The sequence below is a fragment of the Dendrobates tinctorius genome, unplaced genomic scaffold, assembly GCF_039654945.1.
Source record: "Dendrobates tinctorius isolate UK_male_01 unplaced genomic scaffold, ASM3965494v1 ptg000008l, whole genome shotgun sequence".
NCBI classification, from domain to species: Eukaryota; Metazoa; Chordata; class Amphibia; order Anura; family Dendrobatidae; genus Dendrobates; species Dendrobates tinctorius.
The window spans coordinates 30,291,312-30,309,369 of record NW_027361676.1 but is presented as its reverse complement, the minus strand read 5'-3'; the positions used below and the strand labels follow the sequence as shown (position 1 = coordinate 30,309,369).

The 18,058-nt window shown below is 44.5% G+C and overlaps 1 protein-coding gene across 1 annotated transcript in view; it reads left to right on the top strand.

The window, feature by feature from the left end:
- The window catches only part of FSTL5 (follistatin like 5), a 1,180,017-nt gene that overhangs the window by 1,149,808 nt on the left and 12,151 nt on the right, over window positions 1-18,058 (top strand). The window contains exon 14 of the mRNA XM_073576841.1: window positions 16,340-16,464. Coding sequence (XP_073432942.1) covers window positions 16,340-16,464 — 125 coding nt within the window. The remainder of the gene's footprint in view (window positions 1-16,339; window positions 16,465-18,058) is intronic.

Here is an 18,058-nt window from a genome sequence, read left to right as displayed (position 1 = left end):
ATTCAATGTTTCTCAATTGGAATTTACCCATTTTGTCACCCTCCCCGGCTCTACCAGCTTTTGTACTTGAGCCTAGTATCTATAACCCTTGGTCATTCTCTGAGGGGTTGTCAATAGTAAGGTAGAGAATTATGCATCCCTCCCTGGGGCAGTGGGTGGCAGGGATGGGTAGGCCTGGAAAGGCTCTCTGGCCTTTAAAAGGGGCTTTGGTCAGGGTCATGTGGGATAATAGACTGGCTCCCCACTTGTCCCTTCGCTCTAAGGCTGGGATTGGTTGATAATCCCAATCGTGTTCACCGGTGTTCCATCCAACAGGTGCCCAATCCTCACAGTTTGACCCTTCCCCCTTTCAGCTGTGGTGACACAGATGAATTGGGTGTCTAACCAAATATCAAGCTGTCCCATAGGACCTGGGCAGTCTACTATGAGGCAATAGTCAAATTGATATGTTACCCTGGGGGTGGAAACATTATACCAGAAAGCCACCATACCCTCCTCATGAGTGATTGTCCCTTGGAGGCTGACTACTGGTTGAACTAAGTAAAGGATAAGTATCAGGCAGACGAAGAGTGACGGTCGCCACTGGCCTCTGGATCTGGGGCCTTCTTGCAGTGTGAAGCATGGATCCATGTGGGCTTGCCTTCAAGCTTGACAGCTGTGGTAGTAGTCAGCAGGACCAGGTACGGGCCATCGTATCTGGGTTCCAAGGTACGTCTGTTGAATCTCTTAGTGAGGACCCAATCACTGGGCTGGATCTGATGGGTTCTTTCTAGGTCCTGTGGATCTGGGATGGATGAAAAAACTTGAGAATGTATTTTAGTTAAGTGCTTGGTTAGTTCAATCACAATGTTAGTCAAAGTGCCATACTGCATAGGCAAGTGTTGTGGGAAATACAATCCTAGTCTGGGAGCACTACCAAACAGGATCTCGTATGGACTAAGTTTGGTGGGACCAGCTGGTGTATGTCTGATACTGAACAGTGCGAGGGAAAGACTCTCATGCCATGGTCTCCCTGTCTCTTGTGCAGCTTTGAGCATTTTACACTTCAGTGTTGTGAGTTCATTTTCCCCTTCACCATTGAGGTCTGATGAACTCCCTGTTCTGGTGAAGGAAGGTAGTGAGGCTGATTACCAAGCACCTGAGCAGGATGATGATGACTGGGTGACTGGAATTGCTGACTGGATATAAGGCAGCCAACGCCCTTCTGCCTTGCTGGTGACTTCTCTGAGGGATTCTAGGAGACCAGTCTGATTCCTGCTCCTCAAAAGCTAAGTTTTCTGCTCTGTTTTTTGCATTTGTGTTTTGGTTTTGTTTTGCCTTGTTTTTCTGGATTTCTGCCTTCCCCTACTGGGTGAGCTGAATTCCTTTTTGCTCTGTCTTCAGAAAATGCCTAAGTACTGATATAGTCTTTTTGAAGCCTAGTGTCTTCAGGGCTTTTTTCCCTATCAGTCTGTTGGCTCTTGTTTTTGAGAGGGTTTTGGCGGATTGCAGACAGCAGCTTTTCTTTTCTGTCCTATTTAGTTAGCTTGGGCCCCATCATTTGCTCAGCCTATCTTTCTGTCTGTGTGAGTATTTTTTCATCTGCTTCACCGTCATTATATGTTGGGGGCTGCCTATTGCTTTGGGGTCTGCTCTGGGGCAGTTTAGATTTCCCTTTCTGTCTTTAGGCTATGTAGTTCTCCGGCTGTGATCGGGGGGTCTAGAGCACCGTATGAACCCCCCACAGCTACTGCTAGTTGTTGTTGTTAGGTTCAGGGGTCTGCAATCCGATAGCTGCCAACTTTCTGGTTTTCTGGACTTAGCTAGTATTTCTGTTTTTGCCTCCTATGGTGACTCATTCATAACAGAATCACCCGCCATACCGCAGATCCTAGGGTACTCAATAGCAGGAAAGAATTGTAAAAAAAAAAAAAAAAAAAGGTGTCAGAATTTCTTTGTGTATATTTTTTCCTCTATATCTCTGAGGCCGTAGGGGGAATTTTTTTTCTCTCAATGGAGATAAAGCAATTGTCTGATCGTGTGGAGCAGCTCGCTGCGGAAGTGCGGGGAATTTCCGCCTACCTTGCTCATTCACATGCTGCTGAACCAAAGATCCCTACTCCTGATGTGTTTTTTGGGGATCGGTCTAAATTTTTGAATTTCAAAAATAATTGTAAATTATTTTTTGCCTTGAAGCCTAACTCATCAGGGAGCCCCGCGCAGCAGGTTAAAATTGTCATCTCTTTGCTGCGTGGCGATCCCCAGGATTGGGCTTTTTCTTTGAAACCAGATGATCCTATTCTGTCTAATGTGAACGCATTTTTTCAAGCTTTGGGGTTGTTGTATGACGAACCTAATGCTATTGATCAGGCTGAAAAGACCCTGTTGGCATTGAGCCAGGGTCGAGATTCTGCAGAATTGTACTGTCAAAAATTCTGAAAGTGGGCGGTCCTTACTACCTGGAATGATAATGCCTTGGCAGCTCTCTTTCGGAAGGGTTTGTCAGAAGCCGTAAAAGATACTATGGTGGGATTTCCTGTTCTCTCTGGTCTTGACGATTCTATGTCATTAGCCATTCAGGTTGATCGGCGTTTACGTGAATGCAGGACTGCACGAGAGGTGTTGCCACCTGTTGAACAAGTGTCTGAACCTATGCAATGTGATAGAGTTTTGTCCAGGGAGCAACATCAGGAGTTCAGAAGGCGTAATAAGCTGTGTTTTTTGTGGAGATGCCTCGCCTCGCATACTATTTCTGTCTGTCCTAAACGAGAGAAACGTTTTGCACACACGTTTTCTGTGGGTGGTGTTCAACCTAAGTTTCTTCTGGCAATTACTCTGATCTGCTCCCTGTCCACATTTTCCACCAAGGCTTTTGGGGATTCGGGAGCAGCCCTGAACCTAATGGACTTGGATTTTGCTAAACGTTGTGGATTTCCGATGACACCTCTGCGGACGCCTATCCCTTTGAGGGGGATTGATGCTACTCCTTTGGCGAAAAATAAACCTCAGTTTTGGACCCAGGTGGTAATGCGGGTCGCCCCAGACCATCAAGAAAATTGCAGATTTTTGGTGTTGCATAATTTGCATGATACCATTGTTCTGGGGTTTCCCTGGTTGCAAATTCATAATCCAGTTTTGGATTGGAAATCTGTGTCTGTGGTGAGTTGGGGTTGTCGGTGTGCCCTTAGTGAGGCTCCGTTTTTTTCCACCTCTCCTCAGTCGCATGATGTTCCTGACTATTTGGCGGACTTTTATGATGTATTTAGTGAGAATGAGTCTGCGTCTTTGCCTCCTCATAGGAGTTATGATTGTGCAATTGAACTGAGCCCGGGGTGTAAATTTCCCAAGGGTCGGCTCTTCAATTTATCTGTACCCGAGCACGAGGCTATGCGATCCTATATTAAGGAGGCTGTTGTGAGTTCTTTTTCCCCTTCATTACTGAGGCCCGAGGAACTCCCTCTTCTGGTAAAGAAAGGTAGTGAGCCTGATTGTCAAACACCTGAGGCTGATGATTGTGACTGGCTGAGTGGAGTTACGGACTGGATATAATGCTGCCGACGCCCTTCTGCCCTGCGGGTGATTTCTCTGTGGGATCCTTGGAGACCAGTCTGAATTCCTGCTCCTCCAAAGCTAAGTTTGCTGCTCGGCCTTTTGCTTTTTTGCTTTGACTTTGTTTTTGCTTTGTTTTTCTGGATTTCTGCCATTCCCTGCTGGGGTGTGATGAATTCATTTAGCTCTGTCTTCTGAAAATACCTGAGTGCTGATTCAGTTTTTTAAGCCTAGCTGCTTCAGGGCCTTTTTCATATCAGCTGGTTGGCTTATGTCTTTGATAGGGTTTTGGCTGATTGCAGACAGCAGCCTTCCTGTCCTTTCTTATCTAGGTAGTTTTGGGGCCCCGTCTTTGCTCAGTCTATCTTTCTGTCTGTGTTAGTATTTTCATCTTGCTTCACCATCATTATATGTTGGGGGCTGCCTATTGCTTTGGGGACCGCAGATTCTAGGGTACTCAATAGCAGGAAAGAATTGTAAAAAAAAAAAAAAAAGTGTGTATATTTTTTCCTCTATATCTCTAAGGCCGCAGGGGGAATTTTTTTTTTCTCTCAATGGAGATAAATGCAATTGTCTGATCGTGTGGAGCAGTTCGCTGCGGAAGTGCGGGGAATTTCCACCTACCTTGCTCATTCACATGCTGCTGAACCAAAGATTCCTACACCTGATGTATTTTTTGGGGATCGGTCTAAATTTTTGAATTTCAAAAATAATTGTAAATTATTTTTTGCCTTGAAGCCTAACTCGTCAGGGAGCTCCGCGCAGCAGGTTAAAATTGTCATCTCTTTGCTGCGTGGCGATCCCCAGGATTGGGCTTTTTCTTTGAAACCAGATGATCCTATTCTGACTAATGTGAACGCGTTCTTTCAAGCTTTGGGGTTGTTGTATGACAAACCTAATGCCATTGATCAGGCTGAAAAGACCCTGCTGGCATTGAGCCAGGGTCGTGATTCTGCAGAATTGTATTGTCAAAAATTCCAAAAGTGGGCAGTACTTACTACCTGGAATGATAATGCCCTGGCTGCTCTCTTTCGGAAGGGGTTGTCAGAAGCCGTAAAAGATACTATGGTGGGATTTCCTGTTCCCTATGGTCTTGACGATTCTATGTCATTAGCCATTCAGGTTGATCGGCGTTTGCGCGAACGCAAAGCTGCACGAGAGGTGTTGCCACCTGTTGAACAAATGTCTGAACCTATGCAATGTGATAGAGTTTTTTCCAGAGAGCAGCGTCAGGAGTTCAGAAGGCGTAATAAGTTGTGTTTTTTCTGTGGAGATGCCTCGCATATTATTTCTGTCTGTCCCAAATGAGAGAAACGCTTTGCACACATGTTTTCTGTTGGGGGTGTTCAGCCTAAGTTTCTTCTGGCTATTACTCTGATCTGCTCCCTGTCCACATTTTCCGTCAGGGAGTTTGTGGATTCGGGAGCAGCCCTAAACCTAATGGACTTGGATTTTGCTAAACGTTGTGGATTTCCGATGACACCTCTGCAGACGCCTATCCCTTTGAGGGGAATTGATGCTACACCTTTGGCTAAAAATAAACCCCAGTTTTGGACCCAGGTGGTAATGCGGGTTGCCCCAGACCATCAAGAAAATTGCAGATTTCTGGTGTTGCATAATCTGCATGATACTGTTGTTCTGGGGTTTCCCTGTTTACAGATTCATAATCCAGTTTTGGATTGGAAATCTGTGTCTGTGGTGAGTTAGGGTTGTCGGTGTGCCTTTAGTGAGGCTCCGGTGTTTTCCACCTCTCCTCAGTCGCATGATGTTCCTGATTATTTGGCGGACTTTTATGATGTATTTAGTGAGAATGAGTCTGCGTCTCTGCCTCCTCATAGGAGTTATGACTGTGCAATTGAACTGAGCCCGGGGTGTAAATTTCCCAAGGGTCGGCTCTTCAATTTATCTGTACCCAAGCACGAGGCTATGCGATTCTATATTAAGGAGGCGTTGGAGAAGGGTCATATTAGACCATCCTCTTCACCCTTAGGTGCCGTTTTTTTTTTCGTGGCAAAAAAGGATGGTTCATTAAGGCCTGTTATTGATTATCGTGCCCTCAACAAAATTACTATTAAATATCAGTATCCGTTACCCCTGATTTCGGATCTATTCTCCAGAGTTAAAGGTGCTTGCTGGTTTACCAAGCTTGACCTCAGGGGGGTGTATAATCTTATCCACATTAAGCATGGGGATGAATGGAAGACAGCGTTTAATACTCCGGAGGGACATTTTGAGTACCTGGTGATGCCTTTTGGGCTCACTAATGCCCCTTCTGTCTTCCAGTGCTTCATGAACGATATTTTCCGAGATTTTGTCGATAAATTTTTTATTATCTATCTGGATGATATTTTGATCTTCTCCAAGGATTGGGATTCTCATGTGGAACATATTCGGACTGTGTTCCGGATCTTGAGGGAGAATTCCCTGTATGTCAAGGGATCTAAATGCCTTTTTGGAGTACAGAGGATTTCTTTTTTGGGATTTATTTTGTCCCCGTCAACTATTGAAATGGACCCGGCCAAGGTAAAGGCCATTCACGATTGGGTTCAGCCCACTTCTTTGAAGGCCCTCCAGAAGTTTTTGGGTTTTGCTAATTTTTATCCGAAATTTATAGCAAAATTTTCTAGTATTGCCAAGCCATTGACTGATTTGACTAAAAAGGGTGCTGATGTGTTAAATTGGTCTCCGGAGGCTGTTTCTTCCTTTCAGGAGTTGAAGCGAAGATTCACCTCTGCCCCGGTTTTGCGGCAACCTGATGTCTCACTTCCATTCCAGGTAGAGGTGGACGCTTCTGAGATTGGTGCAGGAGCTGTTTTGTCCCAAAAGGATCCTGTAACATCTAAAATGAATCCCTGTGCTTTCTTTTCCAGAAAGTTCTCTCCATCTGAACGTAACTATGATGTGGGGAATAGGGAACTGTTGGCCATGAAATGGGCATTTGAGGAGTGGAGACATTGGTTGGAGGGAGCTAAGCATCAAGTCGTGGTCCTCACTGACCACAAGAATTTGATTTTCCTAGAGTCGGCTAAGCGCTTGAACCCTAGACAGGCTAGGTGGGCCTTGTTTTTTACACTTTTTGATTTTGTGGTTTCTTTTCTTCCTGGAACAAAGAATGTCAAGGCAGACGCCCTCTCTAGGAGCTTCCTTGCTGATTCTCCTGTGGTGACCAAGCCTGCTACCATCTTAGGCGAAGGGGTAGTTCTTTCTGCCATCTCGCCCGATTTGAGACGTGCTCTGGAAGAGTTCCAGGAGGACAAACCTGAGCGTTGTCCCAGTGGAAAGTTGTATGTTCCTGACCAGTGGAAGAAGAGAGTGATGTCTGAAGTTCATTGCTCTGCTTTGGCTGGTCATCCAGGTATTTTTGGTACTAGAGATCTGGTGAGTCGGTTTTTTTGGTGGCCCTCCTTGTCTCGTGATGTCAGGAATTTTGTGCAGTCCTGTGGGACGTGCTCCCGGTCTAAATCGTGTTCTCACTCTAGTGGGTTGTTGATGCCTTTGCCTGTCCCCAAGAGGCCATGGATCCATATTTCAATGGATTTCATCTCTGATATGCCTGTCTCTCAGAGGATGACTGTTATTTGGGTGATTTGTGATAGGTTCTCTAAGATGGTTCATCTTGTACCACTCCCTAAGTTGCCATCTTCCTCTGAGTTGGTGCCCTTGTTTTTGCAACAGGTGGTTCGCTTGCACGGGATTCCTGAGAACATTGTATCTGACAGAGGAGTTCAGTTTGTGTCTAGATTTTGGAGGACTTTCTGTTCCAAGCTGGGAATTCAGTTGTCCTTCTCCTCTGCTTTTCACCCTCAGACCAATGGGCAGACGGAGAGAACAAGCCTGATTTAGCGAAGGATGATTCGCGAAGGATGATTTAGCGAATCCTGCTTTGAGCAGGGGGTTGGACCAGATGGCCCAGGAGGTCCCTTCCAACTCTACGATTCTATGATTCTATGATTCTAAGCCAGACCTTGGAGTCATATTTGAGATGTTTTATTTCCGCTGATCAGGATGATTGGGTTTCATTTTTGCCCTTGGCCGAATTTGCTTTAAATAATAGAGCTATATAATAGAGCTATATAATAATAGAGCTATATAGCTATAGCTATATAGCTATATAGCTATAGCTATATAATAATAGAGCTATATAATAGCTATATAATAGCTAATAATAGAGCTAGTTCTGCCACTTTGATGTCACCTTTTTTTTGTAACTTTGGGTTTCATCCTCGATTTTCTTCAGGGCAGGTGGAGCCTTCTGCCTGCCCAGGTGTTGACGCTGTGGTGGAGAGAATGCACCAGATCTGGGACCAAGTGGTGGATAAGTTATCTCTCTCCCAGGAAAACGCCCAGCGGTTTTCCAACCGACATAGGACCATTGGTCCCCAGTTTAAGGTTGGTGATATGGTTTGGTTATCATCAAAAAATATCGCTATGACGGTGGCTTCTCCTAAGTTTAAGCCTAGATTTATTGGACCTTACAAGATTTTGGAGATTATTAATCTGGTCTCTTTTCATTTATTGGTTCGTGCCTTTCATCGGGCTCACCCTGATCGCCCTGGTGGCGTGGATGAGGGTTCGGTGACCCCTCCTCAAGGGGGAGGTACTGTTGTGAGTTCATTTTCCCCTTCACCATTGAGGTCTGATGAACTCCCTCTTCTGGTGAAGGAAGGTAGTGAGGCTGATTACCAAGCACCTGAGCAGGATGATAATGACTGGGTGACTGGAATTGCTGACTGGATATAAGGCAGCCGACGCCCTTCTGCCTTGCTGGTGACTTCTCTGAGGGATTCTAGGAGACCAGTCTGATTACTGCTCCTCAAAAGCTAAGTTTTCTGCTTTGTTTTTTGCATTTGTGGTTTGGTTTTGTTTTGCCTTGTTTTTCTGGATTTCTGCCTTCCCCTGCTGGGTGAGCTGAATTCCTTTTTGCTCTGTCTTCAGAATATGCCTGAGTACTGATAGTCTTTTTGAAGCCTAGCGTCTTCAGGGCTTTTTTCCCTATCAGTCTGTTGGCTCTTGTTTTTGAGAGGGTTTTGGCGGATTGCAGACAGCAGCTTTTCTATTCTGTCCTATTTAGTTAGCTTGGGCCCCATCATTTGCTCAGCCTATCTTTCTGTCTGTGTGAGTGTTTTTTCATCTGCTTCACCGTCATTATATGTTGGGGGCTGCCTATTGCTTTGGGGTCTGCTCTGGGGCAGTTTAGATTTCCCTTTCTGTCTTTAGGCTATGTAGTTCTCCGGCTGTGATCGAGGGGTCTAGGGCACCGTAGGAACCCCCCCACGGCTACTGCTAGTTGTTGTTGTTAGGTTCAGGGGTCTGCAATCCGATAGCTGCCAACTTCTCTGGTTTTCTGGACTTAGCTAGTATTTTTGTTTTTGCCTCCTACGGTGACTCATTCATAACACTTCAGTGTTCCATTCAACCTCTCATCCTTGCCACTGCTCTGCGGGTGATATGGAGTATGTAGGGCCAACTTGGTCCCGAGGGCCTCCCATATCTCCTTTGTGAGATTGGCTGTGAATTCGGGTCCTTGATCACTTTCTATGGTTTCTGGGAGCCCAAACCTGCACACTATCTTGGAGAGAAGCTTCCTAGCAGTGGTCTTTGCTGATTGTTTCTTGACCGGGAAAGCTTCTGGCCATCCCGAGAATATGTCTATCACCACTAAGGCATACTCAAAACCCCCTGAGTGTGGCATTTGTATGTGATCTATCTGTATGCACTGGAAAGGGTACAGGGGTCTGGGAGTGCATTTCTTGGGTGTCTTTTCTGTTTTCCCTGGATTGCCTCGGGCACAGACAAGACATCCTTTTGTGATGTTGGCGGCTACTGTTGAAAAGCCTGGTGCATGGTAGTACTGGCAGACAAGGTTGGGCATCTTGACCTTGGATTGGTGAGTTGTGCCATGGGCCAATTTGGCCACCATAGGGTAGAGGACTCTTGGTAAGCAGGGCTTTCCTCTGTTCATCAGGTGTCTTGCATCTTCTGTGGCTCCATCTTGGGTCCATTGGTCCTTCTCTTCCCTGGATGCTTGTTTGTGGAGAGTGTCTTCTCCCAGGGCTCTTTCTTTTCCTCTGCTTCTGAGTCCTTCAGAGAGAAAAGATGAGCTGTTTCTGTGTCAAGTGGTAGTAAAGCTGCTTCTTTTGCTGTGACATCAGCCAGTCTGTTTCCCACTGCTTCCTTTAAAGTTCCTCCAGTGTGTGCTTTTACTTTTACCACCGCAACTCTTTCTGGCATCAATAAAGACTCCATTATTTCTTGTATGGCTTTGTGGTGTCTGACAGGCATTCCATTGGATGTGATGAAGTCTCTTTCCCTCCAGATTGGTCCATAGTCATGACAAACACCATGAGCATAGCGTGAGTCAGTGTATATTGTGGCTGTGCGTTGGGCAGACATCTTGCATGCTTCTGTCAAGGCTTGCAGTTCTGCTTCCTGGGCAGAGATGGATGGGGTAATGGTTGTGCTAGTAGCACAGTATTTGTGACTACTGCCATACCCGTGTGAAACCGGCCTTCTTGGTCTGCATACCATGATCCATCCACAAAGAGCATCAGGTCAGGATTTTCCAAAGTCATATCAGTGACTGAGTCAACACCGGAGGTTTCCTCTCTCATCAGGGCAAGACAATCATGTTGGGCCATTTCAGAGTCGACTACCTCTTCCACTAATGTATCAGAGATGTGGTCTTCACCCTCTTCTCGCCCTGGCAGGGGTAGGAGAGTAGCTGGGTTAAGGATAGCACACCTGGAGATGGTAACGTTGTCTGGAAGCAGAAGGGAGCATTGGAGACGTAAGTGGCGGGCAGTAGACAGATGCTTTGACTGTGTCTGGGCCAGGATGGCAGTAATGTCATGAGGTGCCATGATCTTCAGTTGGTGACCCAGTATGACGTCAGATGTCTTGTCCAGGAGAAGGTGGGTTGCAAACACAGCTCTAATGCAAGTTGGGGCTCCACGGGCCACTGGGTGCAGTCTGGCAGAGTAATACCCAAGTAGGCATTGTCTACCTCCGTGGAGCTGCGTCAGGACTCCAGTTGCATGGCCTTGTTTCTCCATGGTGAACAGGCAGAATAGTTTGTTGCAGTCTGGTAGTCCTAGGGCCGGTGAGGATGTGATGGCAGTCTTTAGCATGTAGAATCCATCAATGGCTTCCTTGCTCAGGCTGAAGGGATCTACCTTGAGGCAGTCATACAGAGGTTGCATGTGCAGAGAGGCATCGAGGATCCAGGGCGGCAGTAGGAGACAAGGGCAAGGAAGGTCTGCAGCTCTGGGGGCTTGGTTGGCAGGGGTATATTCTGTATAGCTGCTTTCCTGTCCTCCGTCAGGTGTTTGGTTTGTTGGGAAATGCAGTGTCCCAAAAATACAACTTTCTCCTTGCAGAACTGTAGTTTGTCCTTTGATGCCTTGCATCCATTATGTGCCAGGAACTGTAGTAAGGAGATGGACTCTGTCTGAGCTTCTGTCAGAGTGTCAGCACAGAGGAGGTGGTCATCCACATACTGTAGGAGAACGACAGTGGGATATGTCATCTTCCAGGGGTCCAAGACAGTCATCATGACTTGGGTGAACATAGAGGGGCTATTTTGTGCCCTTTGAGGCATCACAGTCCAGGCATATTGCCGACCCTCATGTGTGAAAGCAAACAGATACTGGCAATCAGGATGTAGAGGCACACTAAAAAAGGCATTTGCTAGGTCAATCACCGTGAACAACTTGGAGGTGGGTGGGATTGATGAAAGCAGTGTGTGTGGGTTAGGCACAATTGGTGTGTCCAGTACTGTGACTTCATTGACAGCACACAAATCATGTACCATGCAGAACTTAGTAGGTTGTCCCTTAGGTGTTTTCTTCTTTACTGGAAACGGAGGAGTATTGCATGGTGACTTGGTGAGTATGATGGCTCCATTTTCTATGTAGATTTTCAGTTGCTGTGTAATAGCAGCAGATTGTGAGATGGAGAGCGGATAATGTGGTTTCCTGGGCAACAGCGCTCCTGGTTTCAATTCTACCTTTACAGGCGGAACCTTAAGTCCGCCAATGTCTTCTTGGCCTCATGCCCACAGCAAATCTGGGATCAGTGCCATGAATTCAGGTTCTACCTGATCCATGGGCGCGCCCTGCTCATTGCACTGCAGAAAGAAAAAAGCGTATAATTCTGCTGAGTGATCATAAGAAAATGGGGTCTTGAGACTGACTGTCCCGTCTTCGTGAAACAGAATATTAGCTTGAAATTTTGACAGCAGATCTGACCCTAGCAGAATGACGGGGCAGGTGGATGAGACAACATGGTTTGTGTTGGCTGGAGGCTTACATGGAGGGGTCTGGTCATTGGTGTGTACCGAGTATTTCCATCCACCCCCACACAAGGCACTACTTCATTCATGAGACAGTCCGGGTCTGGTAAGTCAATGTTCCTAATTACACTTCTGGCTGCACCGGTATCCACAAGGAAATTGAGGGGTCTGCCCTCAACCTCTAACTGGATAGTAGGCGTTGGTCCACTCGGTTGTTTTGTGGAATGCATGAGCAATGGGGTGTGTGGTGGATCCGGCTTGCCAATGTCCTATTGTGGATGGGGTCCAGGTGGTCCCTGGGTGGGCTGCTGTCGCTGTTCTGGCCCTCTCCTGAATGGAGCTGATCTGCAGTTCCTTTTTAGGTGTCCTACTTTCCCACAGTTGAAGCAGGCACCCCTAGGTCTTTGTGGCCTGAGGTTGTCCTGGGAAGGGTCCTGAGAAAACAGAAGGGTAGTACGGGGTTTAGCTGGCTGATTTAACTCTAATCCTTTTGCTACTGTATGTAGTTCTTCTGATTCTAGCCTGCGGTATTCAGGCCTGGTGGTCTGCAGTTGTTTGCGTATTGGTTCTCTGAGACCTTGCTCAAAGGCCTGCACCCAAATTTGGTGGTGGGCTTTGTCCAGGAGATCAAATCCTAAATCAGTAAACATTTGGTTTAATCTGTGGTAATATTTTTCCACGGATTCGCCTTTCTCTTGCATTGTATCCTGGAAGGAAGTGGCTTGATCTATTAGACGGTCCTTGGCCCAGAGTTGGAGCTTTTCTAGGAAGTCCTCCCCAGAGGGTAAGGACTGATAATACTCAGGCATTCCATTTATGGGTCTCAGGACTGGTTCCATTACAGGCCAAGGAATCACCTGCCTTACTCTCCGCCAACCCAATCAAATCTATCCATGAGGCTGCATGGGTTTTGTGTATCTGACTCATTTTCATATGGAAAGGCATAGGATGCCCCTCTGGATCAGGTAAGCTGTTAACTAGAGTGGCAGCTTCCAGTGGTTTCCAGCTCACATATCGGGTGCTACGTCTGGAAGGAATTAAAAAGTCATTGGTGGGAGCTATATACCTAGTTCGGCATGGGTAGAAACCATCTATATATTCAGACCTGCCTGGGGACTGTTATCTTCGTACAAAGGCAAAGACATCCTTCCTAAATTGCCTGATTCTGCTATACCACTGCTTGGGTCTATATTCTGCGGTAAAGATGTGGTTGTGGGGAAACAGGTTTCTACTTTTTCTTCCTTATCCTCTCCCTCAGTTTCACTGTGCTCACCATTTGTATATATGCCAGATACTACAGGAGCTAAAATGGCTGCTGGATGACGTGTGCCCTTACATGAAATGGCTGCTGGATGACGTATGCCCTTACATGAAATGGCTGCTGGTGTAGGTGTGGGTGTAACTGTGGGTGTGGCCTGCCTCAAGACGGCCTCTGGGACATGGGGTGTGCCATCTGTATTAAGGACTGGGTACAAGGAGGTAGATTTGCGTGGGCGCGGTGCCCCACAAACGGCACATGTGTCCCTCCAATCTGGGTTCTGATTTTGGCAGACTGCACATGTGCACCCCTCTGAGGAATACAGAGGTGGTTTGTGCGGTGCAGGTGCAGCTGCCAAAGCCGGAGTCATTTTATCAAGAGGTGGCTTATACATATATTCACCAATGGCAGAATCACATTCTTCAACCCACATCTGTCTCTTAATTTCTCTCGCCGTCCTATACCATGCTTCCGCATCCCTCAAAATATTATTATCTCGTAAAAGTCCTTTCTTTGTAATCAACGTGCTTTTCCATTCTATCTCAAGTCTCCCTCCTCGGGTTGTAGACCCTGTAAGTTTCAGGAGGAGCTTCGCATTTTTAACATACTGTTTGCCTTCTCTTTGTGCCACTACCTCTTGAGCAGAAAAATAATTAGTCTTAGACTCGCTATGACCCATGTTTATAACTTAATTTTCAACCACTGTATTTTTAGCAAAAATCTCATAAACTTTTAGATTGCCGTTATTATAAATACACCTGAAGGGTTACTGTGTATGTGTGTATATTATAAAACAACTTATTACACTCTATATAATATTATACCCTCCGGACTGAATACAGAAAGTTTAGCGTGATTGTTAAGCACTTTGAATTCAGGAAATGCAGCTGAAGTAGCAGTCTAACCAGTATAACCAGTATGGCAGTATACTCAGTATGAGAGCTGCAGACATGCATGTCTCAATAATACATCAATTCTGCAAAACATAAAAACTATTATGAATAGCAATACAATAATCAATGTATTCCTTATCCCTTTCACTGTTCTTTGTTACCAAGGCAACTAGGGCTGATCTTTTTGCCACTTTAGCTGTAATAATCAACTTTAGATGGGTGGTTGATATTTCAGCAGGGGGGGAAATAGCAATCACCTCTTTCCTTTAAAAATATATATATGCCATGTCATTCACGTCATCGGGCCCAGTTTATACTGTGGGCGTATGGCCGGATGTGAGCACCTATATGTATGTGTGTGTGTATATATATATATATATATATATATATATCTTCTTCGACCATCTAAGGTCGGAACCAGGGTGATTACTCAGTGAGAACACCCTTTTGCACTCTGCTCTGTATGTTTCTAGTAGTCCTAGTGCAGTATAAAATAGCTTTTAACAGATACTAGACGGAGTCTAGACACACCCTCCAAATTGGTTAGACTGGACAATACACACAGATACAGACAATTAAGGAATTATATATCTGACTGGGTCCGTAGGCTCAGGACTTTCAAATGTGGTCAGTTAAGGGTTCAGAGAAGACAGCCAACTATCTTCTCCCAGCCGGACGTGAATACAGAAGGGTAGGTAAGATGATATATTTTCTCACCTGGTCTCGAGCTGCAGACTCGTCCCGCTGGAAAGACGTCCTTCCTGGGAGAGGTTTTCATCTGGTATTATCCTGAGCCCCACTGTTTGAGCGTCAATTGTTGATTTCTATTGATTCTGCCACACTAGGGTGTGGCCCATCTTGTCTGTGGCCGAATTGGATCTCTGGCAGAGATGGTACGTGCACGGAGAAAAGAATACACAAGACAAGGTGTATCATGTCAAATGATTCTTCTCTACTTTTAATCAGAGATGTACAGGTTTTATAACAGAAATCAAGCTGTCTCATTGTGTTACATCATGGGTTCTTTTCCAAATTACTGTTTACCCCAAATAGCAAATTAGTATTGATCTCATATGATCTCATATGTCCTATATCCGCTACATAATCATTATGCACATACAGTAAGTATCGCTTTCTAGCCCGTCCACCTTAGTCCACCCAGTCCACCCAGTTTCGATGAAGCCTAGGTGGGTTATACAATACAGAAATAAGTCTTAGAAAATCAGAAATATCTTAAAGCTACATGATTCTTAAAGCTATATGATTCTAATATTTGAGCAAAGCGTCCATATAGTGGTACAATTTTTGATTCTTGTATATATTCATATGCCATATATTCTCCCCTTAACAGTTTTAGAGGTGGAAAATAGGGAAAAAATATTTGAAAAAATGTAAAATATTTAAAAAAATTGATAACATACTATTATAAGTGGTGTTATATATAATAATATGTTATTTCATTGGAAGCTACAGGTAGAAGATGGTGCTGCGGGACCAGTGTGATGTCTGTAAAGTACTGTATGAAGATGCTGTAGAGTGAATATAAGAATGGGGGCACAGAGTTATATTTAAAGCACCACTCCAGCACTTAAAAATAACACTGGATTGCTGCTTTAAGATCCCATGGGAGAACTAAAACTCACAGCATGTCCTGCAGATCCTATGGCGTGCTGGGAGTTATAGTTCACCACAGGAGTGGCAGAGTGCTTTTTTATGTGTTGTAATTACTAAACTTTTAATAATTCTTACTTGTACAGGCTGTGCTTGCATCAGTGCAGGTCCTGCAGTCAGTTAGCCACGCTAGAAAGCCAAAAGTATCTCTCTCAACAGCTTACAGGACCTGTGGTGAGGTAATGAAGGGCTGGAGCATCAGATGACTGCACAGAGCCCTCCCTCTAATTACCTCTCCACAGGTCCTGTAAAGGGAAGCTGCAATGTTTCTAGTGCAGTGTCTGCAGGACCTGTGGTGACATAATGAAGCGCTCTGTGCTTTTATGTGATGCTTCAGCCCGCCCTCTTCATTACCTCACCACAGGTCCTATAATGACAGGAGCACTCAGCATCAGCACAGTCCACGCTATGCTATCAGGTATGCAACTGCGGCAATCTCTCCTGTGGCACCCTACTCCTGCCGCCTCCTTCTCCACTGCAGGAATCTGGCGCTGGGGAAACCATCTATATATATACAGATGGAATATCAAAATATATATATATTTTTAAGCAGTTTTCTTATTCCATCTGCAGACAAAGTAACACTCCATGCGAAGTTCTAAATTGGATGTCCACGAACTAGTGTTTTGTATGCTGTGCAACAGTGTTAACTTTGCTAACTAGTCATTTTCTGAAAATGTGTTTTTTATCTGTTCCAAGGTAATATCTCAAGCAAGTGGAAGTGTTTTACATCATACTATACATACTCAGCCAGTTGGAAAACATTTTGACAGAGTTGACGACTTCTTCATTCCCAGCACAACATTGATTATCAATCATATCAGGTATGAAAGATTTTATACTCAACAGACAAGTAAAATGTAAAATGATGCCTAGGCCAAATTTCCAGATCAATTGAAAGGTTAGCTTAATATATTAGAAAAGGTCTATTTAAAAAAAAATATAAACGTTTACGTCATTGGTAAGACATGGAAAAATGACATTCTAAAAAGAAAATAGTTTGAAAAACTGAAGAAATTGCTTAATTCCATCTCACTACTTTACAGATTAGTCTTCAGTGCTATTTATTAAAATAATGGAAGAATGAACAGTTAAGCTCCACTGTTGCCGCTAAGATTTACGCTCTGGGAATGAGAGAGTTAAAATCTGTATACATTATAAATACAGTAGGGAAACTTATATGTGGCTTGTTAATCCTTATCAGTATATTGTTCTAATTCTTGCTTTTATTGTGCATTCGCAGATTTTAGTGCTGTCCAATGTTTTATCCAACAGCACCCAGACCCATGCAGTCTCACATAACCATTCACAAATCCGAGAAAATGAGGGATCCAAAAGTGAGACTGATGGAACTCAAAGCATGTCCAATTCTGATCTGATATTGAGGATTAGAGTGATATGAACTCAGTGAGTCTGTGTGCTATGTGATAAAAAATTGGGCAATACATTGACATTCACATGAATATGTGACTGCAATCTAGTCTCCTTGTCATTTCTTTCTTAGGAGTCTTGTTTGATATTGACATCTTTTCATTTCTATTTCTTATTGGACACTTCTGTCTTTTAAAACTTTGGTCAAACATCAGTGATAATTTTCACATTTCCAAAAAAAATTCCAGGTTTCCTGAATGTTTTAGATAAAATTTTTATTTTTTTCAGATTTCTTAATGGTTTAGATCAAATTTTCATCAGTGTTTGTTCAATGTATCAGTTACTTTCAGTATTTAATCAATGATTTCATCTTTTCCTCTGTCACGTGATCGGGAGGCACCGATGGGTTGTAATGACAGTTGAGCGCCTGTAGAAAACCCCTGTGCCTGTCGTTACGAAACTCCTGTGAACATTGGCTCATGGCCGGCATTCCTAGGAGATTGTGATTCTATACATAGCAGTCCTGAAGCACTACTATGTATAGCACAGGCGATCAGACGATCGCAACTTCGAGTCAACTGACGTGACTATTATATACTATAAAAACTGAGAAAAAAAGTTTTTGAAAAAACACTGATAGTGTAGCAAGGCAACTTCCAAATACATGTTTTCCAGTCTTCGTAAGGTGCACCCCATAGATAGCAAGCAGTGCATCATATAGTTAATTCACTCCATGATCCAGAAATCCAAATCCTTGCTGATGGCACCATTGACATAGCCAGTTGTTCACCTGCAGAATCTTATTCCACATCCTTGTTCCATGGCCATCCACTGGGAGGATGAAAGAGAAGACCACCTGTGCTTCCAGCTCTTTCACTTTCTTACCTAAGTTTTCAAAGTCACTGCAGATGGTTTCCATGTCCTTTCTTGCGGTGTTATTTGTCCCCACATGTATTAGCAGGAATGGGTGGTCATCTGAAGAGTCCTGATATCCTGCCAGATGCATCTTTAATTTTTGCACCTGGAAGACAGCACATTTCTCTTGAA